General features: G+C 45.6%; 1 protein-coding gene across 2 annotated transcripts in view; it reads right to left on the reverse strand.

Annotated features, from left to right (window-relative positions):
* The window catches only part of PRMT7 (protein arginine methyltransferase 7), a 41,200-nt gene that overhangs the window by 8,078 nt on the left and 16,422 nt on the right, over window positions 1-16,700 (reverse strand). For both annotated transcript variants that reach the window (XM_027516169.1, XM_027516170.1), the window contains exons 5-12: window positions 13,967-14,075; window positions 9,042-9,154; window positions 6,724-6,965; window positions 6,347-6,527; window positions 2,636-2,763; window positions 2,094-2,229; window positions 1,030-1,113; window positions 522-569 (exon numbers count right to left, since the gene is read on the reverse strand). In XM_027516169.1, coding sequence (XP_027371970.1) covers window positions 522-569; window positions 1,030-1,113; window positions 2,094-2,229; window positions 2,636-2,763; window positions 6,347-6,527; window positions 6,724-6,965; window positions 9,042-9,154; window positions 13,967-14,075 — 1,041 coding nt within the window. The remainder of the gene's footprint in view (window positions 1-521; window positions 570-1,029; window positions 1,114-2,093; window positions 2,230-2,635; window positions 2,764-6,346; window positions 6,528-6,723; window positions 6,966-9,041; window positions 9,155-13,966; window positions 14,076-16,700) is intronic.

A 16,700-nucleotide genomic window follows, 5' to 3' on the forward strand; every position in this document is an offset into this window, starting at 1 on the left:
CATCATGAGCAAAATGTCTTAAGAGCAATAGAAATTTCTCTTGCAGGCACACTGGCAAGGCTCAGAAGTAGGCTTGTAGTCCTGGTGGGGTGGGTTATCCTTCAGAAAGGAAATCAAAACCAGTCACTGGCCAGGATGTGAAACACCATCACAGAACCAAGCAGTCAGGACAGCTTGTGAGCAGTGACTCCCCGGGTGCTGGTGTCCCAGAAACAAAACTTTAGTTCTATTACTGCAAGGAGTTTTGGTTTTTTAGTTTTAAGTGAAGTGAGGAGAAAAGCCTATACTTCTTCAGCCACAAAACACAAAGTAGAGTCTAAACTTTGCTCACTGCTATTCAACGACAGCTCCAGAAGACTTCCAGGGCAGCTCTCGACTCAGGAGTCACGAGAGTTACTGGCAGCTGCTACTTCCCCCAATTCCCTCGGCACTGACACTGATTCAAAGCAATCGATCCCAGACTCAGGAAGGCAAGCCCCACAGGTCCCCACATGATTTCAATAATGACAATTATCACTTACTTTTTTCATCAGTCTATGAGAAGCTGCTGAATTCTCTATTGTAAATACCTAAAGGGAATATCATATTAGTTGTAAGAGATGCACTTAACAGAAAAAGTAAATAAACAGATTAAAATGCAACTCCAGGGACTTCGCTGGTGGTCCAGGGGTTAAGACTCCACACTTTCAATGCAGGGGGTATGGGTGCCATCGCTGGTTGGGAAACCACAATCCCACATGAAAAGCAACTCCAAAGCAAAGGACAACACCTAACCAACTACGTCTGTGCTCACGATCCCCCCGGATAGTACAACATTCTGTGCTGACCCCGGATTCAGACTCAGGAGCTGCAGCTACATGGCAACAGCTATAGTCTGACTCCTGCCTGCACCTGAGGCAACAACCCCTCAGATACCAACCCAAGCACACCCACAATGTATGTGGCAGCTGCATTTGCAAAGAGTTTTAGTCACAAAACTGTGACTAAAGAGTGTCATCAGGAAGCTGGCAGAAGGCACACGGCCAGTACCTGCTCCACCCCAAGGTGATAGGCCAGCATGGACAGCAGACTGCCATCACTGACGCACAGGCAGACACTGTCCGGCTTCAGCACCTGCAGGAAAAGAGCAACCTCAGCACAGATTTTCTTACAATGTTGAGAAAATTCTTGTTGACAAACTGAAAGGCACGTTTTCCATCTGACCCTCTAACCCACTCTGTGATCATTCAGTCCCATCTCCTCCTCACTCCATCGCCCACATGGCCTGGCTGCATTTTCCTGTGCCCCAACAATGGTCAAACCTGCCTCACCCTCCAACACACCCTCTGCCTCACCTCTCCCCATTGAGACCCCACTGTCAGGAGACTCTCCTCAAGCCATCCTAGAAGGCCCCACTGAAGGCCTGCCCTGTTTATCGGAGGCCACCCCCAAGTCACGACCACAGGCCTCTTCCCTGTAAAGTCACAGCACGGACAGCCACGGGCATGTCGAATGACTCCTCACATCAGGGATGCCTTTGTGGGTCACAGATCCCTCTGAGAGAAACTCAGAATGTCTGGGATCCTCCCCACCCACCCCCGACAAAATGCAGGCATGTGCATACCAGCACACATATTTCTGCATACAACTCCAAGGGGTCCAGAGACCCCCATCCAAACCTTGTGGTCCCCAGGCTAAGACCCCTTCTATAGGCAGCAGGGAGCAAAGGTTTTTCAGAAGAGCTATATAACCAGGTTTACAATCTAGAACATTTTAGAAAGAAAACAGAAAATGAGAGGAATAATGGGGTGGCTGAACCCATAAGGATCGCCAAAGGAACTGCTGGTGACCATAAAAGCAAAGTGTCCAGAGGGACAATAGCAAGGGCCAGGGAGAGGCTCCTAGAGAAGAGCAGAGAACCAGTCCCTTCTGATCCAGAAACAAGCTCCCAGCCTCGGCTCAAACACCCACCCAGTAGGAGCTGGTTGAAGCTACTCATGGACAGACAGGAGAGCACAGAAGACAAAACCAACTGATCATAAGTGAGCAGTGGGCTGGGGTCCACAGGACAAACCCCTTCTGGCCTGTGACCACCCAAAGGGCTGGATACTCACTGTCCTCAGGGCCTGGATGTATTGATCAGTTCTGTTCCGATCATTGATCTCTCCAAACCGAGGTCGGTTCCAGAGCAGGTGAGCCTGGCAGTCACACACGGGGCGCACTGGGTGGACTCTCCCATTCTTTTCAGGACTGGATCAGAAAATGAACAGATACAGGGTGATGACCTGCTAGGCAATGGTGAGCATGAAGGCACAGCACAGGGACCTGCACCAGGGAACTCAAGTTGGGAGAGGGGACACATCCATGGTCCTCTAGGGGACATGAATCTAGGCACTGGCTTTCGAGTGGGCCTTAGGGTTGGAGGCCCTCCAATTCAAGACTTCTCATATATATATCTGCCCCAAATGGGGGTCCTACCACCAGGGTAGCCTCTTCTCAGTACACACAAACAGGCACCCAGCCACAAACTTTTGCCCTTATTTGGTTCAGATACAAATGTGCCCATTCAAAATCTCTACAGGGTCCGTGGAGGGAATTTACATCAACAGACAATGTCACAAGCCTAGTGTCCCACCCCACAAGGCCGGAGGCACACCTGGTCTTCTGAAGGCTATACCACACACAGTAGTCGTCGTGGTAGGCTACCAGGCAGAGGGCTAAGCCCTGGACAACAGGCTCCTCCTGTGGTAGGAAGTACACACACTGCATCCAGTGGTCCCGCCACTGAAACAGGAAGAGAATCAGCTGTCACCAAGCTGCAACAAGGGCAATGCATCAAATCCCGGGGCCAAAACCCAAGCCAAAAACCAATTTGCTGGGAGACCACTGTGTGAACTACACATTGCTACTATGGCCAAAGAGATAAAGAAAATTTTCAAATTAGAAATGCTAAAGGCCCAAAAACTTCATGGAACACTGCTGGCTTTAGGAAGATAGAATGTAGCTGATAGCAGTGGTCTTTAGGGTGGGCTCAGATGAGGGGACTCCAGCCCCTGCCCTGTGTGTGTGTTGGGGCGGAGGGGGAAGGGTGGAGTTGGAAGGAGGGAGGGAGAATGCAAATATGGTAAACATTAACAACTGGTAAATTTAAGTAGAGAGCATACTGATGTTCGTTTTCACTTACTTTATGGATTCAGAATTTTCAAAATAAAAAATCGGAAAAATAGCCAGCACCACTTCTCAGGAGGGCATTTAGCAACCAAATACTGTTTGTTCACCACTGGTTCTATAAGAACAAATTAACTAGCCACTTTAGTCCCTACTTTCACATATCCTGAAAGGAGTTTAGGGTAGAAATCAGGAATGAGAGAGCCAATGCTCTGGGAAAAGCTCGCAGAACAGGGCTTCAGACAGTTATTTTCAGAAAACCTTATGAACCCAATTTCTTGTATATTCTCATATCCAGAAAAGCACTAAATTCATTAACAGAGATACCCGATGACTAACAATAACCTTCTGCCAGAATGTGTACTTAACTGCAAGTATCTCCCTTTCATTAAAATCACATATATACTGATCTTCACACACACACACACACACACACACACAAACACTCACACATACACACACACACACACACACTCCTCCTCCTCCTCCTTCAGAGCAGCTCCTCAGAGCGATCTTAGAGGCTATAATCCTCACTTGGCTTCAAATGAAACTTAACTTGCAACTCTCTTGCTGCATTTTTTTTCTCCCAGTTTATCCTACCCGATCTTGAATTTAACTTAAAGTCCAGTGAATGCCATTCCTATCTCTCGAAGATGTCTATTTGAAGGTGAAAGTGAAAGTCGCTCAGTCGTGTCTAACTCTTCAGTCATGTCTGACTCTTTGCAACCCCATACAGTCCATGGAATTCTCCAGGCCAGAAAACCGGAGTGGGTAGCCTTTCCTTTCTCCAGGGGATCTTCCCAACTCAGGGATGGAACCCAGGTCTCCTGCACTGCAGGTGGATTCTTTATGAGCTAAGCCACAAGGGAAACCCCTGAAGGTAAAAGCTAGGAATCAAATCTAACCAGATACACTCTGGGGATAATAAACAGTAACAAGGAGGGGGGGAAAAAGATTCTCTAAAACTTGTTATTCATCCTTTACTATGCCCTCCTTGACCCCTCCCGGGCTCCCGCGATACTTCCCTGTCACCATGTCCTTCCCACACACCAGACTCCCAGATCCGAATGCTAAAGAGCTGTGACAGAAGCCACTATCTGAGGCTGATTAAGGGCAGCTCAGTGAAGTCCTGAGGGAGACTCATTAGCAGCTCTTCAAACTCTAAACAGTCCAAAAGTCACCACTGGCAGAGGGAGGACACAAGCCCCACAGCCAGGAGACCTGGAGACAAGCACCCACCACTGCTGCTTAGACATGAGGTCCTGCTCCTGACACTGGGCCAGGCTCTCTGTAGTTACCCAGGGGGTCTTATATGAGGATTCAAGGAGAAACTACACACAGGAACACTCTGAAGATATGCAAATAAGAATCGTTAACATTTTAATGAAATTCTTATGCTAGTATTGCAACTACCACACTCCTGGAGAAGAAGAAAGCAGCCCAGTGTCGATCTGAATTCTGTGGGAGAATTCTCCCCCACCCCCAACCCGTACCACACACACACACAGCCTGCAGTGGACTGAGGCTATGAAGAGTGGAGCCGGGCAGCTCAAGGGCCCAGGAGGACTGACTGAAATCCCGCAGCAGTCATGACCCTGTGGAACTCAGGAACTTGGGGAGATGCTAAGGCCTTCCATCAAGTCATCATGTGTACACCCCGAACCATCAGCTGAGCAATCAAAACAAAGCCAGTGACCAGCAAGTGGTAACTGAAATCAGAATACACAGAGGATGGTGCCCAAGGCCTCCCAGCTAGAGGGAAGATTTGATTCCTTGGCCCTAAAGCATCTTTCCCACTTTCTTCCCCTTGTGCATAATGCTCAGTCAGTCGTCTCCGACTCTTTGCAGCCCCAGGGACTGCAGCCCACCAGGCTTCTCTGTCCATGGTATTTTTTAGGCAAGAATACTGACATGTGTTGCCACTTCCTACTCCAGGGGATCTTCCTGACCAGGGATCAAACTCAAGTCTGTTGTGTCTTCTGCACTGGCAAGTGGATAATTTACCACTAGTGCCACCTGGGAAGCTCCAGTGTGTATAGAGGGGTGGATAACATGCATATGAGAGAAAATTCAAAAGATATAAAAGGCTCATGGAGTGAAAAGTAAGCCTCCTTTCCATCCCTAACCTCAGCCCCCTTCCCAGAAGCAACCTTTTTTACCAATTTCTGTGAATTCCTCCGAAGATACCCTCATATACACACACCACACATATACACTCAGAAACACATACATTTTTCCCCCACGATCACACCACACGCGCTATTCTGTACCTCTCGTTGTTTCACTTGATCTATCCTTGAGACGTTCCCACACCAGTGCAGAGAGAGCCACCTTGCCCTCTGAGCATGCAGGAAAACTGACTTAGCTAGTCCCTGCTGGTGGCCTCTAGGCTGTTCCAGTCTTTTCCATTAGAGTAGGGCTGCAGTGAGCATCCCGGTACACATGCCATGCTATACATATGCAGATCCAACCAGAGCCTAAATATTTAGAAGTGGCGTCACTTTACATCCTGCCATACTGTAGGCCTCACTGCACTCTGTGACGCTCTGACCATCACTTTCCTGTTCTGCCCCACGGCTCCACCAATAGTCTGCAGACTCTGAACTTTATTCACTAACAGGTGAAAAATGGTATTTCATTGCATTTTAAATCTGCATGGTTCTTATGAGTGAGGCTGAACAGCTTTCCACACATTAAAGAGGAATAAAATATGGAATTAAATATGTATTTCCTTTTCTGTATGTCACATCCTCCCCACTTTCCATTGAACTGAAGGTAGATTTTAAGGTCACAGAAAATGAGGCTGCAGACAGGCTGTTGTTCTCTGCTGTTCAGCTGCTAAGTCGGGTTTGATTCTTTGCAACCCCGAGGACTGCAGCACGCCAGGCTCCTCTGTCCTTCACTATCTCCCTGAGTTTGTATCTCCCAGAGTAGTTCTCTACTCCAAGCTAATCTGAGGTCCCCTGGGATTACTCTAGGGGCCAGGTCTAACAGTGGCTGTGCCAAGACACAGGAGAGCCAGCACACAAAAGCTGCCCAGTGGTTCACTGTGACCACTGGTGCTGGTCATGAACTCAGTCCCTTCTGTCTCTAAATGCTTGTGAATCTAAGACCCAACATGCTCCTTCCCCAGGACCAAAAGTGGATGACAACTTGCTGATTTCCATGAAAATGTGTTTAGTTAGCTCCTGCCTCTTACCTGGAGCTCCTCTGGGTCTGAGTGTGCCCAGGAGGGGGCCATGGTGCACTTGATCTTCCCCTCAGGGTCCATTTCAATGTCCCACCAGGAGAGAACCACCTGAGCTCGGCCAGACACTAGCGGTTCAAACTGCCTGCTATGGCAGGCTGCTGAGCTACTGACTTGCTTGCTGAAGTCCACACTGTAAAGAACATTTGGGAACTGAGGCAGATTTTAAGCTCACACAGTCCATTTTTAAGCTTTTATGGTAACCTCACCTGCAATGAGACTTGTTTGCAATGGACTCCTGATGTCAAAATGAATACAATAACGACTGCCAAAGACCTAATTCTACCAAGTGTCTCCAAGCGCCATGACCCTAGGTGGCCCCTTGGTACCTGAACATAGGCAGCACGTCGCTGAGGATGGTGAAGTCAGCGGGCGACACCTGGTTTAGCTGAATGTCGCAGACAGAGGGCGCGCCAGGGCACCTCTCCAGTTCCAAGGGGGGGATGATGACCCGCTCTCCACGGCTGGTCTGAACACAGATGGGAAACAGCTTATTCCATGACCACATCCTCCTGGACTCTACCAGCTGTGCATAGACGGTTGCTCTGTGAGGCACTGCTTCACAATTTGCCTAAGTTTATATTCAAAAAGTATAACAAAAGAACAAAAAAATAACCAGTTACACTGACCCACAGTAATTCCCATTGAGCAAAAGAGATTTATTCCCTAATACGAGGCAAGTTTAGTAACATCTAACGCCTTATCACTATTAGGACACTGAACTGTTTTCAGCCCAAAGCCCTTGGGAAAGGAAGAAACTAGACTGCAGAAAGAACACACATTATGTCTAAGATCATTTATGTCAGCTAAGTTCCTAGTTACCTGACACTCTTGAATATTTCAAAAATAAACCTTAATTGTCATCATGCTGATTAACTCCCACACAGACTTTGAAGAAAGAGTCTAAGTCTTCCTGTTAAATAGAAATCCTAGCACTAGGCTCAGAGCTTCCCTTCAGCGCAGCTCTCACCCGGACACTAGAACCTTCTTATGGCACAGCCCAGTAGACAAGTGTCCATCCTCAACCGACCTGACCTCCTGGCTGGGCACTGCCGACTTGGCTGTGGCTGCAGCCTCTCATCCAGTTTTCCTCCAACCCTCCAATACATTCATCCGACACCCTCTACACACCAAGCACTAGGGGTCTCCCCACCCTCCCCCAGCAGGGTGGGCAAGACCTCACCCCACCAACTACCATCAGAGCGGACCCCAAACCGTACTGTGACCACCTGTCCACCTATCTGCCTTGCCAGGAGCTCACCTTCATATTCTTGGTACCTAAAAAGGGCCCAGCAAAATGAAGGTACCAATAAAGGTGTCTCCTGAGACCAATTCCTGGGCCACTGCAACACCACATGGTCTGTCAGACACCCCAGTGCCCCAGTTTCATGACCTTCAATGTGGCAGGACGAGGGACAAGGTACTGGAGACCATGTTGCCATAGCTCCTTCAAGTTCAGGCTGGGCAGATAGGGACAATGATTAGAGTGGACAGCAAACACCTGGCTGCTATGGGCCAACTGGGAGAGGAAGCTGAGGATAGCTGCTAGTGCACCTTTTAATTATGAGATGAATCAGAGAAAGACAAACTGGACAACATTAACATAACTCTAAATATCCTTGTTCTCTATTTCAAGGATTCATCTAATTGATGGCTTTAATGTAGAGAAAAAATAATTTCAAACACAGAATTCTGTATTTTGGAAATGACACGACATCTCACACAGTATGGGAATCCGCAGGACAATTACCTCACATGCTGACCATGTGAGCAGTGTGGACTCAGGCACCAATTGCATTGGGAGGAGCCTCCTTCCTCTCTTCAGGGAGACTAAGCGCCCCCAAAGAGAGTTCCAGGCTAGGACAGTTACAGGCTCATGAGAATGCTGCCCATATGGCAGGTGTCGGCAGAAGCAGCAGACACACATGCCTTCCCAGCTGGCCTCTGCCTCAGTCTCTACCTCCCCGTTTATGTTCATAAAAAAACAAGGCCAACGTCTCTGAACTAACATGTTCAGTATATCTTTCCCTTCTCAAAACAACTGTCAAAGGCTATCACCACTCAAGGTTATCAACAGCCTGGCATTCAAGGCCTACCCTCTACCCATTTTCCACTGTGAGCTCACAAGCACCACAGACCGGTGCTCTCACTACCCACTAAACAGGTCCTCGGCCTGGGACATCTCTCCTTTTCCTCAGCGCCTTCCCAGATTCCACCCTCTCTGTGCAGGCCCTCATCTCCCTCCTGACCCTTGACTTTTTCCACTGGCCTTAAACCAAACATCAGCAGTGCTTCTGCCTACCTCTCCATTCGGCCCATTAAGTCCTCACCACTGCTGACTGGTGGATCTTAGAAGCAAGAAGGACATCTTACACTTCTCCCTGGATGCTAGAAGACCTTATACACAGTGTAAGAATGCTTGTTGAACTGAATCTGAAGATAGTTTCTAGTCTTTTGACTCTAACCTACTAAGACTCAGCATTCAAGAGGAAGTCATGACTGAGGAGAACCAAAATCTCATAGGAATCAAAGGGTGCCCGAGGGGATACAGAGAGGTTCTGGGGCTGGGGCTGTGCAGAGTACTGTGCAGTGATAAAAGCCATGTGAGATCACACCAATTTGCCCGAGGGCAGCTGCAGTCCCCTACCTGCACAAGATGCCTGTGTGCATGCTCATAGGAGGGCAGGGCTCCCTCCCCAATCAGTTCCGTGTCAAACAGCTCCGTGATCAGGATGTTGGCACGGCATGGCATGTCACCATCTGAGAAACACAAGGGAAGAGTCAGAAGCAAGCAACAGATTAGAGCAAATATTTACAACAAATACGTAAAAAAAAAAGGTTAATAGGTCATTATAACTAAAAGCACACACATATGCTGAAGTGTTTAGAAGTGTCATCATGTCTGCAACTGACTTCCCAACAGTTCAGAAAAAAAATAAAATCCACGTTGGTATGCATGTGTATGTCAAAATGCCAGCAACTGATTAAGTCTTGCTTAAGAGAACATGGGTGTTCACTGTACTACTCTTTCAATTTTTCTATTTAATATTGCAAGGGGCTTGTAAAACTGATTTAAAACAGACAAACAAAAAAAACTACAAACATTCCAAAAGAACACCAGGCAAAAAACAGACAATTCAAAATAGAAAGCAAATCAATCAACTATATGAAAATGTTTTCATTTTTATTAGCAAATTGGAGAGATACAAACAATTAAATTATTAACTATTAAATTAGCAAAAATGATTTGAAAAGCAGAGACTGAATGCTGGTACTTCAAATATTTCTAGGCTGCAGAGGAGAGAAAATCAAAGTAAGACAGAGGTTGATTCCACTGATACCTAAAGATACAACTGAGATCCAGAACTCAGAGGCCCCAGTTCATTATATTAAATCCCCCTGAATCAAGTTAGTTTCTTGCTGCCAAACAATCCCCTAAATAACAGTTTTTTTGGATAGCAGGATTATGGAAGGTCTTTCTGCTTTTCTACTTTTTAAACCTCCATAATACAATTGTAATGTTACTTCTACAATTACAATTTTTAATGAGCCGAAACAAAACTGACTTTGGAAGGTGTATTCATCATGAAGAATTAACTGTAAATACTCCTAATGGCTCATGAATTATAATTTGACAAAGCCCACTCATCTTCCCTACACAGAGGACAAGGATGGGTGATGCAAGAAAAGAACAGCATTAAGAGTTCAAAGGCAAGTGTAGCAGAGACAGCATGAGCCTTGAGTCATAGAGTCCTGGGCCTGGATCCCACTTTCTAACCTTGAACCTTCAGTCCTGACCATCAGTCACCTCATCTGTAAAAGAGGGGTTGGTCACGAGATCTGCTTCACATGGTGGTGGTAATTAGATAACAGAGGTAAGCCTGTCCAGTTCCTGTGAAGTACATGTGTGCTCAAAGGCAGCACGACATGAAAAGAGGCTGAGAAGAAACTTCTATCTCCTGGTACACAGACCACCCTCCAAGTCACTGCCCATCCTCTCTGATATCAAGGGAGACTCCAAGTGAAATACACTGTCCCAAACTAAGCTGACCAACCCACTCACACACGTGCTTCTCTGTCCAATGTTTCTGCTCAATGAATGGCACCACCAATCACAGAGTCCTGAAACATGGGCATCACTGGCCAGCTCCAGGATGGTACCCTGACTGGCCTGGTGACCTCTGCACCCCAGGGCCTAGGACAATGCCTAGCAGCACCCCAAAACAGTCAACAAATGTCAGCTAAATGCTTGAACCCTCCCTCTTTGTCACCCTACATCCCAATCAATCACCAAGCCCTGCCAATCCTACCTTGTGAATACTTTTTAAGCCAATTATGTAACTTAAAATGATTTACTGTCCAAATCTGCTTCAAAGATAAAGCTTTATGATTCAATGGATTTCAAGAAATACTTCTTGAGAGCCTGTGAATGCTACTGTAGAAGGGAACAGACATGCAGGGGGAGCCTGAGTGGGGGCGGTTACCCCAGGGGCCTCAGACATTTTCACCAAATGACTAGATGGACGAATAACTGCCGCCCCAAGTCGGCCACTACACATCTTGGTGCGTAATCCATCTTGGGGGAACAGGTAACAAACCCAGATGCCGTTTTTTAAAAGAGCTCAGAACAGAAGCTTGGAAATAAGCATTTGGGAGTAGGAAGGAAGCTGTAAAGGAGAACAAAGACTGGGAGATGTCCCTGAGGCCTGGGAAGAGAGAGTTTTCAGAAGGCCTGAACTGCAGCAGTATCGAAGCTGCAGTGTTTCCCATTTACCACAAGTTAAGGACCAAGCAAAGTTGACAGTCTACTCACTAAACAAATATGACTGAATTCTTCCATGTGCCAGGCCCTGTGCCAAATCATGGAATGGAATAATTAGTAAGATCACACAGCCCATGAGTTCAGGATGCTTCAGCTGTGTGGCGATAGAAACATTAAATACGTAATTACATAATTATTTCATTATTGAGGTTAAAATCACTACATAGAAAGATATTAAGAAAGCTGAGTGTGTGAACACACAGTCTGGAGGTGGCACAGGACAGGGCACAGAATAAGTGACATGCCACACGTTCTCCACCTTGGGTCAAAATGGAGTAACTGGGTTCAGACTTATCTACCATCATAATCAACTAGAAAACACGGCAAAATATATAAAACAAGTGTTTTTGGACAGTGAACAGCAGGAAACAAAGTGAACCCTTGTTGCCCTGGCTCCCAGCCGGCAGGCACTTTCCAGACCTTTGTCCACATAGTGAGAAGCCAAGCAAAGTGTCTTGCTAAATGAGACAGAAGAGACGAGTTCAGGGGAGTGAGAGTCGGAGAGGAAGCTACATGGGAAAAGGGCTTCGGAAATCTGCACAAGGCTCCCCTCATGTCTCTTGCTGAATATATCCAAACACACACACGTAGGGTAAGCCTCTAGAAGGCTGGGCAAAGGATGACCATGTAGCTATAACCTGAGCAATTGTCAGAGCTCAGAGGACTGAGCAACATTCTAGTTCTGATCAGCCATGACCCAGGCTCTCAGCAGAGACCCCAGAAAGGTCACGCTGTACTAGTATAGCTGAAGCAGCCCTAGAGGAGGGGTTCTCAACAGGGTGAGATTTTGCATGCACACACCCCACACTTGGCACATTTGGCAATACCTGGAGACATTTCTGATAGGCACAAATGGTGCTGAGGAAGGAGATGTTATGAGCTTCCACCAGTTAAGAGGCCAGGAGTAAACATTCCACAATGCACAGGACAACTTTCCCAGCAAAGAATTACTAAACCCACAATGTCAACAGTGCTGCAAGTAAGAAACCCTGTCTTAAAGCTATTCTAAGCCTGTGCCAACAAAGCTTAAAAATAAGCCTTGAAAGGCTTATATCTGCAAGAAACCCAACTGCATGCCAGACAAAGCTTTTAAGGGAAGACAACAAAACTCAGCACTTAGCAATGTAAATCTCCCAATATACACAACGTTTGAATAAAAATTACCAGACAGGCAAAGAAGGAAAACAGGACTCAGAACCAGGGTAAAAATGAGTCAAAACAAGAAACCCAGAAAAGACAAAGAGAGGCAGTGGAATAGAAGGATGTTAAAACAGCTAATATAAATCTGCTAACTATTTAAAGGAACACAAGAATACATAAGAACAACAGAAGTTATTAAAAAAAAGAAAAAACCACAAAGGGAATTTTAAAGATGAAAAATAGAGTATCAGAAATGAAAAGTTCTCTAGATGTGCTTGACAGCAGATCAGACACTGTAGAAAAAGGGATCAGTGAACCAAAAGACCCATCCAGGAAACTACCCATGTCCATCAGTAGGTAAAGCAATGAACAGAGTATGGAATGTATCCACATGAGTGATGCTCACTAACAGAAAGAAATGAACACTTGATACATAAAACACTGGACAAAACTCAAAAACCCTGTACTACAAAAAAGAAAGCAGACACAGACAAGTACACACTATAATTTCACTCAAAATTCTAGAAAAGGCAGATCTAATCTATAATGGAGAAAGCAGATGCGTGAGTGCCTAGGGCCACAGATATGGATGGAATGCCTGTAAAGGGTCATGAGGAATCTCTTTGGGCACGATGGAGACATTCTAGTATCTTGATGGTAGAAGTGGTGACAACTGTGTTTACATTTGTTAAAACTGAAACTATACACTTCAAATGGGTGCATCCACTTTATATAAATTATACCTCAATAGGAAATTCCCTAGCAGCCAGTGGTTAAGACTCTGTACTTTCACTGCTGAGGGCCCGGGTTCAATCCCTGGTCAGGGAACTAAGATCCCACAAGCCACGCGGTGTGGCCAAATAAATAAATAAATAAATCATACCTCAGTAATGTTGATTAAAAATGGGATGATCTGTGCACTCTTTTGTATGTATGGTACATTTTAAAAATAAATAAAGGGAATATCAATCCCTTCTTTTGTGCACGTTCCAGATCTTCCATAAAAAAATGCTTTTCAAATGTGAGAAAAATGCTAAATTTAGGTAGATGCTTCTTTTAAAATACTGCATGTTTAATATCCATAACTTCATGCTAGAAGTTTCTCTTGTAAATCTTTTTCACTGCGCTCTCCCAGTATCAGTAGCATGTGAAATGTCAAAAGTCTGATTCAAATTCCCAAACTATAAAAAGTATTCTGAAAATCTGAAGACCAAGTCACACAGGCAAATCTCTTATGCTCATACTGAGACCAGATACTGGAACTAAGCGAACCTCTCACTGTCAACCTTTTACTGTTTTGCTTCTGTCTAATAAAACTCAAAACCAGATAAATTGAGCCAGACAAGTATTTCAACCTGCTTAAGCAAAAGGTTTCATTTGTTTACATCAACACTCATATACTTGATTGGCTCTGGTTTACTCATTCCTCATTTATTTTAATTAGTGGAGAAATAAACTAATAGAGAAGTGCTTATCTTTAGACCAGCACATGGAGAGGTCCCAATTCTGTGCAATTACCTGGGTATATCTCTCCCAGAAGCTGGAATAAACCTTTTTCTCTCTCCCACAAGAGCAAGTAAAGCTTTTGTCACAAGATGTGTTGCTCTCACCTGGTCCTACAGTCACCTCAGTGGAATGCTTATTGATAACCTTAATCTTATCACTGAAGCCGTTTTTCTCCACAATCTTCACAGCAGCGTCAGCCATAGGCTTGAAAACCTAAAAATTAGTGAAAACCCAAATAAAAATAAGCAGTAAGTTAAATAACATCCTAACACCCGGTTTTTGCAATAGTCATGTATGGATGTGAGAGTTGGACTATAAAGAAAGCTGAGCGCAGAAGAATTGATGCTTTCGAACTGTGGTGTTGGAGAAGACTCTTGAGAGTCCCTTGGACTGCAGGGAGATCCAACCAGTCCATCCTAAAGGAGATCAGCCCTGGGTGTTCATTGAAGCTGAAACTCCTATACTTTGGCCACCTGATGTGAAGAGCTGACTCATTGGAAAAGACCCTGATACTGGGAAAGATTGAGGGCAGGAGGAGAAGGGGACGGCAGAGGATGAGATGGCTGGATGGCATCACCGACTCAATGGACATGGGTTTGGGTGGACTCCGGGAGTTGGTGATGGATAGGGAGGCCTGGCATGCTGCGGTTCATGGGGTCACAAAGAGTTGGACAAGACTGAGTGACTGAATTGAACTGTAGTTTAACGTTTTTGACTTCTTGCTGGACTCAGGGGCCTGTGAGCCTCTCTGATTTTTAGTGTCATCTCCAGAGAGGGTCCTTTTTGACCCAGCTTCCAGAGGGCTGAGCAACTGAATTGAACTGAACACCTGGTTAGCAAGATATACCTTGATTCTGGTCCTCTGATTTGAAGTAAAAGAGGCCTCAATTATGGAATTTCTTCCTGAATACATAAAATGTACCTTTGTTACCGTTTGATACAGGCAAAATATTTTGTTGGGCTGTTTTGATCTAAATACACAAGATTTCACCTATGTAATTTAAATGCATCTCTAAATGTGTGTCATGGAAATGAACACAAAAGGATGAGATTCTACTAGGTTTAACTTGCAGCTAGGTGTTCCCATTACATGCAAGGCAAAGGAGGGCTGCAGAGGACTTCCAAGGAGACTACACCACCTAGTAAGGATGGCAGTATCAGTGCTATGCTAGAGGGAGATGCAAAGGGGATGTGCCTCACAAAACCATGACTGGGGACCTGGGATGTGAAGTGATGTGCTCTCTAGAGGAAAGTGAGACTATATTAGATATGAAGTGTGAGCAGCTCACCCTCCTGCTCAAAACTGTCTCAAATCCCCACTGCTAGTGGAACACAGCCTATATTCTCTTATGGTATCTGACGCCCTCCATACTATGGACCACCTTACTTTTACCCAGCCTTCCTCCCCTCCCACCACCACCCCCAATACACATATGCACTACCAATGCTACAGCCACACTCATCTCCTCACTGTACAGGCAGGAGGCAAGCCTGAGCCTTCTCTGCCCTACCACCACCTGCCAAAGCAAACCCAGCTTTTCAGGGCAGCACAAATCCCCTCCTGATGGAAGTCCTCCCTGAACCCTTCATGTGTCCCTAAACATAAGCTCTTCTATCTCTTAGTTTCCCACCTGCCCAATTTAGATTGCATAGCTCTGACCACATCACTGCATGAAACATACAGATGCACATGCAGCCATACGCACATAGAGGAAATTTTCAGTTCAGTTGGTCAACTGTGTCCGACTCTTTGCAACCCCATGAACAGCAGCATGCCAGGCTTCCCTGTCCATCACTAACTCCCAGAGCTTGCTCTAACTCATGTCCATCAAGTTGGTGATGTCATCCAACCATCTTATCCTCTGTCATTCCCTTCTCCTCCTGCCTTCAATCTTTCCCAGCATCAGAGTATTTTCCAGTGAGTCAATTCTTTGCATCAGGTGATCAAAGTACTGGAGTTTCAGCTACAGCATCAGTCCTTCCAATGAATATTCAGGACTCATTTCCTGAATATTCAGGAAATTGACTGGTTGGATCTCCTTGCAGTCCAAGGGAATCTCAAGAGTCTTCTCCAACACCACAGTTCAAAAGCATCAATTCTTCGGTGCTCAGCTTTCTTTACAGTCCAACTCTTACATCCATACATGACTACTGGAAAAACCATAGCTCTGACTAGGCAGACCTTCGTCAGCAATGTCTCTGCTTTTTAATATGCTGTCTAGGTTGGTCATAGCTTTTCTTTCAAGGAGCAAGTGTCTTTTAATTTCATGGCTGCAGTCACCATCTGCAGTGATTCTGGAGCCCCCCAAAATAGTCAGCCACTGTTTCCCCATGTATTTTGCCATGAAGTGATAGGACCAGATGCCATGATCTTAGGTTTCTGAATGTTGAGTTTTAAGGCAACTTTTTCACTCTCCTCTTTCACTTTCATCAAGAGGTGCTTTAGTTCTTCTTCACTTTCTGCCATAAGAGTGGTGTCATCTGCATATCTGAGGTTATTGATATTTCTCCCAGCAATCTTGATTCCAGCCTGTGCTTCATCCAGCCCCGCATTTCACATGATGTTCTCTGCATATACATTAAATAAGCAGGGTGACAATATACAGCCTTGACGTACTCCTTTTCCTATTTGGAACCAGTCTGTTGTTCCATGTCCAGTTCTAACTGTTGTTGCATACAGATTTCTCAGGTGGAAGGTAAGGTGGTCTGGTATTCCCATCTCTTGAAGAACGTTCCACAGTTTGTTGTGATCCACACAGTCAAAAGCTTGGTGTAGTCACAAAGCAGAATTAGATGTTTTTCTGTAACTCTTGCTTTTTCAAAGATGTCGCGAATGCT

This window comes from Bos indicus x Bos taurus, chromosome 18 (genome assembly GCF_003369695.1).
Source record: "Bos indicus x Bos taurus breed Angus x Brahman F1 hybrid chromosome 18, Bos_hybrid_MaternalHap_v2.0, whole genome shotgun sequence".
Taxonomy (NCBI): Eukaryota; Metazoa; Chordata; class Mammalia; order Artiodactyla; family Bovidae; genus Bos; species Bos indicus x Bos taurus.